Source organism: Alosa pseudoharengus, unplaced genomic scaffold (assembly GCF_046254945.1).
Source record: "Alosa pseudoharengus isolate Yale_2024_CS ecotype anadromous, Long Island Sound unplaced genomic scaffold, YU_APseudo_1.1 YU_APseudo_1.1_scf_1, whole genome shotgun sequence".
Taxonomy (NCBI): Eukaryota; Metazoa; Chordata; class Actinopteri; order Clupeiformes; family Clupeidae; genus Alosa; species Alosa pseudoharengus.
In genome coordinates, this window is record NW_027468564.1 from 3857325 (window position 1) to 3870718 (window position 13394).

A 13394-nucleotide genomic window follows, 5' to 3' on the forward strand; every position below is an offset into this window, starting at 1 on the left:
CATATCAAATGTTGAAAATGAAAATTTGGACTATTTCATGGAAAGTATATGTTAATTTTGCATTTGATGCCAGCAACATGTTTCAAAAAAAGTTGGGACGGGAGCATGTTTACCACTGTGCTGCCTTACCTCTTCATTCAACAACATTCTGTAAATGTTTAGGAACTGAGGAGACCATTTGCTACAGTTTTGAGAATGAAACTCAATACTCATCAATAATTTACTCCCCGATAGTCATTTTTTCCATTCCATTATGCACCTAATTTGACAAATCTGGACTGCAGACAGGCCCTCTTAGCACCTGGACTCTTCCTCTATGGAGAAATATTATTTAAATATGTGCAGAATTTATTTTGGCATTGTTTTCCTGAAATATTCAAGGTTGTCCCTGGAAAAGACATTGCCTGGATGGTAGTATATGTTGCTCAAAACCTATATACATCATTTAGAATTGATTGTGCTTTGCCAAATGTGCAAGATACCCATGCTGTAGGCATTAACGCTCCTCCACACCGTCATAGATGTTGGGTTTCGAACTGAGCACTAAAAAAAGTTGGATAGGTTGGCAACGTGGATAGGCCCTCTCCTCTTTAGCCCAGATGAGTCCATGATTTCCAAAAAGAATGGCAAACTTTAATTGGGCTAACCACAGGACCTTTTCCCATGTTACCTCAGTCCATTTTAAACAAGCTCAGGCCCAGATAAGAGGGTGGTATTTTCTGTATCATGTCTCAATACAATTTAGCTGTTACAATTTTGGCTGCAGTTTTTGAATTGAGTATCAAACTGGGCACAGAGACAATGGTTATCAGAGGTTTTCCTGAGCCCATACAATGACAGGTCTGGAAACAGGTCTGGTGTTGATGCAGTGCCATCTGAGGTCCAAAAGACCACGGCCATCCAATTTGTTTTTCAGCTATTTTTCCTGTTTGCAAAGATTTCTCTGGATTCTCTGAATGTTTTAATAATATTATGTCCTGTAGATGATGAACTCCCTAAATACATCACAATTTCATGTTAACCCTTTAGCCGCCAGGGTTTAAAAAGAATAAATTGGATTTGTACATCAACATTTCAAAAGGCCATGGCTTGCAAGTGGTCAGAGATAAAGTCCTACTGTAAATGTGAAAATCATTGAGTATGAACAGAAGTTTATGAAGGGGGTAAATTTACTCATCTAATTTGCATATTATGACATCACTGGATGGTAACCACCGTGAATTATGCACATTTCAGTAAATACTAGATGTTGAACATATTTGAGCAGTTTTACTTTATTTTTTGTCATTTCACCAACATAACAAATGAACAGGAAAACAGTCACATGTAAACCAACAATAGTAAACTATTACTATAATCACAAACCCTATGCTACTATACAATAAAGTAGCCTGGTCAAATCGGTTCCATATCACGGGTGACTTTGTAGTTCTTCAGAGCCCTATTTTTACAACCCCTGCTGTCTATACCACGTCCATTATGGACACTATCATCACTATTGCCACTGGCACCTCCAGCTATGCTGGGCAGAGGGTCGAAATAAGCATGGTATGCTTAGTGGACACTGTCGCAAAGACGTACCTCCATTCACAGACGCACCGTGACTATCAGTCAATAGATGATCGATCATATTCTCCAAAAGGCAGATATTCTTCTTCAGAATCAGAATAGGTGAATAACAGATCCAAGACTTCATCACACGTGAAATTTTTTTTCAACATTTGGTGTATTTGTCATGCCGTTTCGCACTCTACAATATACGGAAAATCAGGACTTACTTAAATCAAGATGCCACCCAACTTCTGGTTCAGGCAATAGTCATCTCACGACTCGACTACTGCAACGCCCTCCTGACAGGTCTCCCAGCCTGCGCAGTGAAACCACTTCAGATGATCCAGAACGCGGCGGCGCGCCTGGTCTACAACCAACCCAAGAGGGCACATGTTACCCCGCTACTCATCCAGCTACATTGGCTACCTATGGTGGCCCGCATCAAATTCAAGGCTCTAACGCTTGCCTACAAAGTAGTCTCCGGTTCTGCTCCCACCTACTTGAATGCCTTCATACAGACATACGCTACCTCCAGACCGCTGCGCTCCTCAGACGAACGACGTCTAGCTCTACCTCCGGTACGCTCAGGCCAATCCAAACTTTTCTCATCTGTTGTTCCTCGCTGGTGGAACACACTGCCAGTTCCTACAAGGGCAGGGACATCCCTCTCCATTTTCAAAAAACTCCTGAAGACCCAGCTCTTTAGAGAACATCTCCTCTCATAGCAACACTTACAACAAGTCTTGCTGATCCTAGCACTCACCAGCCGTCTTAAACTGACACGTAACTGTTAAAAACAGCACTCACTGATGCACTTATTCTTACTGTACTCTAATGTTTTTTAAATTGTCCTAATATTGTTGAGAATTGCTCTAAAACTTAAACTGTTTACCATGTTGTTAGTCGCTTTGGCTAAAAATGCGTCAGCCAAATGTAATGTAATGTAATGTAATAATGTAATGTAATGTATTTCTGCTTCAATTTGTGCAAAACTATGGCCCGCATCGCTTCCGCGTTATGGAGGAAATGCACGTCTTCTTCGTGTGTTTCTCGCGTGTTTTTCGCATGCTTCCTGAAAACTTTGAAAAAAAAGGTTGAGCTTGAATCGAAGCTCTGGGTGTCTGCCAACTAGTGGTCAAGAGTACAAATGAGATTTTACACTGTACTCGCGTCTATCGTCTGTTTTATTCAGTAATGACGCTTGTCGCAATTATGCGACATGGGCGGTTAGAGGGTTAAGAAGCATTAAAATGACATTGTTTCATCATTTGTGCACACAGAGTGATGAATACCCCTATATCTTTACTTCTAAGAGACCCTTCCTCTCTGGGATGCTCTTTTTCATACCCAATCGTGTTTTCAGTTACCCTAATAAGTTGTGAAACATTCTTCCTTTTGTTTTCTTTATCATTGCACAACTTTTCCAGCATTTTTTTACCCGTCCCAACTTTTTTTGAAACATGTTGCTGGTATCAAATTCAAGATTAACATATATTTTCCATGAAAGTCAAATTTGTCATTTTCAACATTTGATATGTTTTTTGTGTCCTTTTTGCAATTAAATATGAGTTGAAGAGATTTGCAGATTATTACATTCTGTTTTTATTCACATTTTACACAACGTCCCAACTTTTTCTGTTTTGGGGTTATCGGTTACGATAATATATGCCTCTTTATGAAATCCTTTCATCATTCAAAAACAATCAGTTTTTTTTTACTTATTGAGCGATGTTTTGATTTTTAAAATGTTGTATTTGTATTTGTGCTTCCTGTGGGACTGCAGATGTAAATTAGCCCAAGGCTAACTCTGGTGCAATGCATCAAATGGTTATATTTATGTTTAAATTGCACACTGTCCCTTACAAATAAAATTGAAATTGAATTCAGTTCAAAGATAAAATACGGTACAGCATAACATTATAATAGGGCCTTTGCATAGAACTGTAGACTTTTACAGCACGGCCTGCCATTATTGTGCCTCACATGACACTAACAACAAGAATTAAGGAAACAAACAAATCCAAAAATATCAGGAAATGCATGGCCGTACACCAACCTTAATGTCTGGAGTTTGCAGTGAAGACTAGACAGTCCCTTAAAGAGAAGCCGACCTCCAGAATCTTCAAGGTCATTGTGACTCAGGTCCAGCTCTATCAGGGAGTTTGGTGACTGTAGAACAGTGGCTACAATTTCACAGGACTTCTCTGAGAGTTTGCATTCAGCAAGTCTGCAACATGAGAAAAGATCAGATATTACAGATATGACACTTTACAAGGTACCCCGATAAATCAACATAGGCAACCTTTGTCTAGGTCACTAGTCAGGGTCCTGACGAGTTTCTCGGGAACATGGTGGGTATGCGCAGGCATTACCGCTTGTGGGAGGAGCATCTCGCTGCAGCGTGCGGGAAGGCGGGGCTTGACATTAAGCCCAGCCCACATCCAAGTCAGCCATGTTTTTTTTGTTACATCGCGCAGTTTTAAATTGCTAGTGGCCAGAGCCCTTGAGAGATCTGCTGGCGGCGAAAGGGAGGCAGAGAGAGAGAGCCAGGACTCACGACGAGCGAGCTGCAACATTCTATAAACCAGCAACTTACTGCAAAACACGGTCTACTGTGTATTCAATACGTAAACGGTGGATTCAAACCAGTGCAACAACTCGCAACAGCACCGTTTCCATAAGAACACCGTTGTCACACTACTCGTTTGTCAGATATGAACTAGCTAGCTGGCTAGCTAGCCAGCAAAGTTAACCACCCAGATAACACCCAGAGTCAGTCCACCGGTTCCATAGTTCGCTGTCCGCTAGCGGCTGCTGCCGGCTGAGTTTTTGTACATGCTCACCGCTGACCGTGGAGTTTTGCACATCCGTTCTACCGCGGTCCTTGGGCTAACGAGCTGCAGCTTTGACCACCTTTTCTTTCTTTATTTACAGCGGACTGCCGGTGGCCTGCCATCGCGGGTTGCCGACCAGTATCTACCGGTGGTCCGATATCTGATGGTAGTGATGGGCAAATGAAGCTTTGGTGAACCACTGAACCACAGCAGTGTGAACCTAGCGACACTAGCTGAAAAGCAAAAAGATGGCCGCCACACATACATTTTTCAACATAAAAGTCCTTAGCAAACCAAGATTTTTGGTTACATATACTGGTTTGGGTAAGGACTTTTATGTTGAAAATTCTACATGTGGCAGCCATATTGGATTTTTTCATTTTTTCCAAAGCTTCATTTGCCCATCACTACTCAGTTCCAAACCCAGCATCTATGACGATGTGGAGGAGCATTAGTACCTACAGCATGGGCATCTTGCACATTTGGCAAAAGCATAATCAATTCTGAATGATGTATACAGGTTTTGAGCAACATATACTGCCATCCAGGCAATGTCTATTCCAAGGAAGACCTTGCACATTTCAGGAAAACAATGGCAAAATGAATTCTGCACATATTTAAATAGTATTTCTCCATATGAGGAAGTGTCCAGGTGCTACAATGGCCTGTCTGCAGTACAGACTTGTAAAATTAGATGCATAATGGAATGAAAAACATGACTAAGAATACCCCATACTGTTGAGCAGCTGAAATCCTGTCTTGGGGAATAATGGGTCAACATTTCATTCTCAAAACTCTAGCAAATGGTCTCCTCCATTCCTAAACATTTACAGAATTTTGTTATAGTACGGTGTCTTGTGTAATCTCGCTGGATTTTCTTGTACAATTTTTTTTGCATATTTTGCTAGTATAGAGTCTAAGGAACAAGATTTTTTTTGTCTTAAATTTTCACGATCCATTTTCACACTTAGATGACATCATCATTTATATAATGCATAATTAAGACTGGGACTACTATCACTTGGGGGTCAAATGTGAGGAAACACTGGTAAAGAGGGTATTCTGCCTCATTTTTGGGTGCTGATTCTGAATATCATATTTACTTAGCTGATTTTTTAGTTTTAAACCTGCTAATTAGCATTTGCGGCCTAAAACTGGCCTCCAAAGGCAAACATAGAACAGGCGAATAGGGTAAAAAATGTAACTCCTTAATATTCTTATGAAACTTTACTAGTTGATGATTTATGTAGAGACAATATTTTTTTGCATTACAGGTTTTCTGAAAACATATGTTTATGGATGTAATTTAACAATATCTCATTAATTATGCACTAATTTGCATACATTCGAATTACAGACATCTTAATATTGGATAGTTAACATTGAATGTAGTCACGTTCAGGTTTGCCTTCAGAACTTTTTCTGGATTCAGAGCCTTAAAAGAATGGCTTGTTCAAGCGCCAGTCCTAAATTATGCCAACTCTGCAGTCAAGTGGGCAATCACAGAAAAAAAATGGCAAGTATCTCCTGGGCAACAAGTTCACCGTGTACACTGACAACAATCCCCTCCAATACCTGCAGTCAACGAAACTGGGCGCTCTGGAACATTGCTGGGTTTCTCAGCTTGCCCTCTTCATTACAACATCAAATATCGTCCTGGGACAGCTAATCACAATGTCGATACCCTTTCTAGGCTTCCCACAAGCCCCACTAACACTTTGCGATCTGTGTCACACGGCCTGGACATCCCCCTGCCGCTTGCCATAGCCAACATGTAAACCTCGAGTGCACCTATCCAAGACTCTTGGATGACAAAATCTTGTATGGAGGACACCATCCCTGGTGGAACCAAAAGAGACCTGAAAGTCCTGCAAGGGACTGATCCCTGTATTTCCAGATACCTGTGGCTTTGGTGACAGGGACGACCACATATTCGTTAAGACAAGTGGAGTGAACCAAGGGAAGTCCACACTCCGCAGTTGATAAAGCAGTGGTCCCAGTATACAGGAAGTGGATGGGACCTTGTACTGAGCGATCCAGGCTCCTCCTTCCAGGGATCCAGTGCTGCAGCTTTTACTGCCAAAGGTGTTGCGAGTCGAAGTCGAGTGTGAGCACTGTGTGGTTGCTAAAGCTAGACAACCCAAGCCAGAACCTTCTTGGGAAATATGTTAGCCACTAAGCCTTTGTAGATAATCTCCATTGACTTTACTCTCTTGGATTGGGCTAGCACAGGACAAGAGAATGTTCTGGTAGTCACAAATGTTTTCTCAAAGTTTACCCAGGCCTTTCCCACCCCTGATCAGAGAGCTTCCACCGTAGCTAAGATTCTAATTGAGAGATGGTTCTATGTGTATGGCGTGCCAAGAAGAATCCACTCTGTTCAGGGGCGCAGCTTTGAGGGGGAGCTGTTGAAGCACCTGTGTGACATCTACAGCATAACAAAGACTAGAACCACCACTTATCATCCAGAGGCGAGCGGTCAATGTGAACGTTTCAACAGGACACTTCATGACTTGCTCAGGACCTTACCCCCTGAAAAGAAGCGTAAATGGCCCCAGTTGCTCCCTCAGCTCCTGTTCGCCTATACCAGCGTGTACCAGTCCACACAGCACTCCCCATACGAGCTGATGTTCGGTCAGAAGCCACAGTTACCAGTCGACCACCTACTTGGAAATACTGGAGGTGACCACAGGGACAGTCCACCGACTGATTAGGTGGTGCAACATCAAGAGTACCTGACTTCTGTCTATGCTAGTGCTAGGAGACACTTAGAAGAGGCTGCGGCATATCGTAGCCATGGTGGTCCTGACACTGTAGTCCTCTTCAAAGTGGTTGTATGCACATCCCACCTCACTGAGGCCAGGTGCAGGACAAAAAAGGCTTATCAAGGAAAGAAGAGTAGCTGTCCGCACACTTCAATCTCCCAGAATAACTACATTTATTGAGTTAAAAACATAACGCAACATTTCGATCCACCAGGGTCCTCATCAGGCCTCAATAAATTTAGTTCTTCTGGGAGATTGCAGTGTGCGGTCCTGACACTGTACCCATATTACCACCTGGCACTCTAGTCTTTTTCTAGTGGGCAGTGGTAGTGTATTGGTTAAGGAGCTGGGCTAGCGTGCAGCAGCCTGAAAGTTGTTAGTTCAATTCCCGGCTTTCACTGTTATTCCCTTAAGCAAGGCACTTAACCCCAAGTTGCTCGGGGGGCAATGTGATCCATTGTAATATAGCTGACATACAGTATGTAAGTGACTTTGTTCAAGAAATGTCTGCTAAATGTAATGTACATGTACAACTCTTTTGCAAGACACATTTTTCACGGTCGCCACAAAATCCAGGATACATGGGTGTCTACCAAGTATGAAATTGTGGAGTGTCTGGATGGAATTGGCACACACTATAAGATCAGGTTGTATGGGGAAGATAGATAGATAGATAGATAGATAGATAGATAGATAGATACTTTATTGATCCCCAAGGGGAAATTCAAGGAAGAGGGCCCCCTTAAGACGTTCCACTCATAATACTGCCGGACAGAATTCAAACCCCTTCCACCTCCCACAGTCTGTTTCACATGAGTTCTCTGCCAGTGTAACAGAAGTAAATATTCTCCCCGTCCCCTTCAGACCTTGGCAGTAGATAGGTATGCTACCAGGACGGTGAACTTTAAAGCCAGGTATGTATGTGGAAAGGCTGACCTGCAGCGCTGGCGCACACGCCCACCTGTGGGTGGTGATCATATACGTAGCTTCCTCTCTGGGAGAACAATGGCTTTATTCTTAATTCTAAGACTTCATTGCTTCTCTCGCACGCCCGGCCTGTTGGCTGTGGATAACCCATTGCTTTTAAAGAGAGCAAATGCACATGGTTTAGTGCCTGAGCAATGTTTTCCCTTGAGTTATTTGTTTTTTGTATTAGTTCAGGCTGTGAGAGGGCCATCCATGGTTTGTCTGTTTGTTTGTACCTTATATTCTTTTGTTTGTTAATTTTGCCTACTGTTACTCAACTAACCATGCCTATGACACCTAGTGGTGTACTGTGTTGCCTGTACTATTATAGATTATAGACACATTTCTCTTAAGGTAGACAATAGAATGATATGGCAGGTCAAGGAAAGCATCAAGAAAAGCAAATATTAAGAAATCGTTTTTTGACATAGGCAACAAGGGTGGAGGTGTTTTTACACTTTTCAGACACTCAAAGTTTGAAAACTATGGATATTGTTTTAGAACCAACAACCTTTCTACATTATCTGGAGGTTTTGTGTGCAAAAAGTGGAATTAATTGTCAAAGAATTTGAAGAAAATGTGAAAATCACTTTCTGGACTAGATATAATCGCTTATTTTAAAACATACAGATAAAAACACTAAAGATGGATCGTGAAAATTTGAAGACAAAAAAAATCTTGTTCCTTAGACTCTATATTAGCAAAATATGCAAAAAAATCAATTTTTACATGAAAATCCAGCGGGACCCTATTTTCCAAACACAGCGTACTGTACTATTAAATGAAGAGGTGAAACAGCACAATGGTAAACATGCCCCCGTCCCAACTTTCTTTGAAACATCAAATGAAAAATTAACAGATATTTTCCATGAAATTGTCCAAATTTTCTATGTCCTTTTTGTTGTTATATATGGGTTGTTGTATATTATGACAATCTGTTTTTATTTGCATTTTACACAATGTCCCAACTTTTTCTGTTTTGGGGTTGTATTAACAGTTACATTATAAGAGCAGAATAAATATGGCTATGTATGTGGAATGGAGTTAATATTAGGTATTCATTTTTTTGGTGGCATATACATGGTCCAGTGAATGTAGCCTACTACAGACAATTTTGACATTTAAATATGTCATGCATATTTGCATTTGTTCATCTCCAGTTTCCATCAGAAAGTGACAAATCTGCAAGCGGCCACATCTGTCGAAGAAACATCATCAACGCAGCCAATTAACATGGGAGGCAGTTGCCATGTAACACTTGCATTGTGTTGGGGTAAAAGTGATGCTCCCATAAATACGTTTTGTGACCACCACATACAGCACCCTCCAGAATTATTGCCACCTCTGCTAAAGTTGACTAAAAAGAGGAATATAAAATCATCTTTTGGAAATTGATCTTAATGCCTTAAGTAAAAACATGAGAAAATATCCAACCTTTAAGGACACCAATTTTCTTTGTGAATGAATAATGTATCATAAATAGATAAATGTTCTTCCTTAAAGTACAGGGTGCATAAGTATTGGCTCCCCTATGTTAAATTCCCATAGAGGCAGGCAGACATCGACAGGGTGCTCTCCTGACCTCAAACATCTCATGGTCAAATGCAGGCCTTTCTATCTACCCAGGAATTCTCAGCAGTCTTTTTCATCGCTGTTTACATTCCACCACATGCTAACACCACACAGGCACTGGACGATAGGGCTGCACGATTATGGCCAAAATGATAATCGCGATTATTTTGATCAATATTGAGATCACGATTATTTATCACGATTATTAATTAATTTTAGTGACAAAAATATTTTTTCCCTAAACATATTGGACTTGCTATCTGGCTCACCCAAATTATTTCCCTCACATTTACTCACAGTTTATAAATGGTATCGCGCTCTCTCCCTCTTGTGCACGCTCAAACGCGTTCCCAATTAAATGGAGTAGCATGCTTGGCAGGCCGGATTAAAGTGCGTAGCGGGCCGGATCTGATAAACTAATAAATGCTCGGCGGGCCGGTTTAAAGTGTGTGGCGGGCCGCAGTTTGGACACCCCTGGTTTAGTCATTCGTTGACATGTAAAACACTGACATGTAGGCTACATTTTCATTATTGTTCACTTGTTTTGAGTAGGCTGTGTCTTGAAACGCATATGCATTGTAGGTTGCACATGTAGCTTATACAATACATCTATCTATAAAGCAAGAAGCGTCTGTGTGTCTGTGGCACGCATATCTCGCTGACCGTTTGTCAGACTGATTTCAAACGTGGCAGGTCTCTTGCTACGGGCACGAGTAAGTGCAGTGCCAAATTTGACGTTGTTTGAATAACAAATGCAAAAGATATCGTTAAATATATCGGTAAAAGAAGCACATTGGCTTTCGCCGCTAGCCACTCCCCCTCCCACACAGCACTGTACTGTAAGCTACCAGTGAGGATAGAAGCAGGGCTTTTAGCAGAACCAGCGACAAGCAACGAGTGGCAGACAGAGTGTGATGTCACTTATAGGACACCAGAGACTGTTTTTGAGTCACACCGTTGCAAATTCCATATGATGCATCATTCCACAAAATGGTTTGTTTTCTCTATCGTCAAGTTATTCAGTAGGCTAAGCATATAGCCATGACTCAAAACAGCTGTAAGGATTATGTCATTTTGATTTGTAAAAAATGTCACATGCAGCCATGCTTAAAGGGGAACTTGGCAACTATTTCAATGTAATAAACCCGTTTAGAAATCATTTGGATGGTTAAATGACCTGTTCCGGTGAAAATGGTGACTTTCCCCGCTGCGCCTAGCGTCCTCAGGCGGAAAACCAACCTTGCAACATTGAGACTTACCGTCCCGGAAAGAGAAGTGAGAAACAAGAAACTCGTTTTAAATCGTGTTTCTTACCTTGTAACATCCACATAGTTCTGCCAAACTTATGCTAACCGTTCGCTAGCTTGTAAATAAATCCATGTGCTTTATCATTACCTTTTCCCACAGTTTGAAATAGCATAATGCACAATTTCTCCAGCAGAGGGGGAAATCCTGCCAAGTTTCCCTTTAAATTCTGCTCACTTCACATTTATTATATTATTATATTATATGTAGGCCTATTCATTATTGAATGCTTACCTGGAATTATGTTTTTCCCTATCATCCTATTTTTAAAGCAGGCCTACCTGCAGGCATGTAATTGGGCTACAGGAATACTAGTGAATAAAATTCACGGATCCCGTCGTTAGCTCAACTCTTATTATAGTCAATATCGGAGGAAGCAAACAAGGACTAAAAGTTAACGTGATAAAAAAGGCATGTGTGGTTTACATCATGTGATGAGCCCTGCTTTGCTTATGTTTTTGGTTAACTTCACTTGCCTGAAATCCGAAATATTTTCAAACAACGGATGATCTGTTTCGAGGGACAAGCTCGGTCTTCTGCGTCGTTTCTTTGTATAGTCTAACTAGCCTACTAATAGTTAACATAACTAGTCCACATACTAGTCCACAGTGCATCCAAACTGAGCAGTGCACCAGGCTGAGCAGTGCAGGGAACAGCTGTCATTTGTAGGCTGCATGCAGGCACATGGTCAGACAGGCTTAAGGAGCGCTTGATTTGTTTTGTAGCGGAGCGTTGTATGGGTTGCCAGGTTGGTTCTATGGGTAGAGCACGCATTTTTAATATCACTCGATCACGCCAATTAAATCGTGAGAAGCCAAAATCGTGATCGTGATTAAAAGTCGATTAATTGTGCAGCCCTACTGGACGACCTGCATGAAATTATTGATCGGCATGAAACTCTGCATCCGGAGGCTGCATTCATCGTGGCCGGCGATTTCAATAAAGCCAACCCAAAGAAAGTTCTACCGAAATACCATCAACATGTGAGTTTTCCAACTCGAGGTGATAACACCCTGGATCAAGCATACTCTCCATACAGCAGGGGTCTCAAACTCAAATGAGGTGGGGGCCACTTCTGCCAACGTCATCTGATTGGAGGGCTGGCTATTTCTGAAAATGCAATGTGTTTTTTTTTTTTTTAAATACCACACAAAACTGCAAACAGAAAGTGCAAGTGTTTTTATCTCTTTTCAGACACCTGTGCTTGCAACCTTAGCTTATAAATAAAATAATGATAAAATAAATATTAATACAAATTATAAAACAAACAAAAAGCATAAAAACAGGTATGTGTTTATTTAAACCTGCATGGCAAACTTTAGGCGCCAGGGTTAAGAAAACAACATCATTGGATTTTGACATCAAAATTTCAAAAGGTTTGAAAGTGGTCAGAGATAAAGTAAATATAAAATGTAAATATCAAAATCTATATAAACAAAAGTTTATGACGGGGGTAAATTTACCCATCTAATTTCCCACTGGATAGCAAGCACCTCAAATTATACACCTTTCAGTAAATACTGGATATTAAACATATTTGAGCAGGTTTACTTTCTTTTTTGTCATATTACCCATATAACAAATTAACAGAAAAACAGTAGGCCTAAGATGTAAACCAACAATAGTAAACTATTACTAGCCTATAACCACAAACTGTTATTATAGGCCTACAATAATGTACCCTGGTCAAATCAGTTCCTATAGTGGGTGACTTTGTAGTTCTTCAGAGCCCTATTTTTACTACCCCTGCTGTCTGTACCACGTCCATTACGGACACTATCATCACGATTACCACCTCCAGCTATGTTGAGCAGAGGGTTGAAATAAGAATGGTATGCTTAGTGGACACCGTCATATACACGCAAAGACACACCTCCATTCACAGACGCACCGTGACTATCACTGTCAATAGTCGATCATAATCTCCAAAAGGCAGATATTCTCCTTCAGAATCAGAATAGGTGAATAACATAGCCTACCCAAGACTTCATCACACGTGAAAGTTTTTTGGTGTCCACCTAGAGTGGGCATCGCTTTCAAATGGCCACTTCAGTCGCGCATTACGAGGCGTGAAGCTGCGTGAAGCTTTAGTACCACTTTCAGCCACTGTGCGTCGCTCTGCCACTGTACATCGCTCTGTCATTAGCCTGACTACCTTAAACATAATTGTTGCCGAGAGGAATCCCAGCCTACGAATTCAATAACAAAATAAATCATGCATAATTAAGCATTACCTCGATTAAGGCTACTTGGGTATGGCTTAAGGCTTGACTACACGGTGGTAGCGAAAATTGAAATCTGCTTTTGATAGCCTACCGGTGCCGCTCCACAAAACGAAAAAATATCTTAATTTGCTGTCTACGTTATTGTCAGTGTTGGGGGTAACGCAACTACGCAAATC

At 41.2% G+C, this 13394-nt stretch overlaps 1 protein-coding gene across 1 annotated transcript in view; it reads right to left on the bottom strand.

The window, feature by feature from the left end:
• LOC143135273 (NACHT, LRR and PYD domains-containing protein 3-like) overlaps positions 1-13394 on the bottom strand; it is a 158221-nt gene that overhangs the window by 25332 nt on the left and 119495 nt on the right. The window contains exon 9 of the mRNA XM_076295986.1: positions 3608-3778. Coding sequence (XP_076152101.1) covers positions 3608-3778 — 171 coding nt within the window. The remainder of the gene's footprint in view (positions 1-3607; positions 3779-13394) is intronic.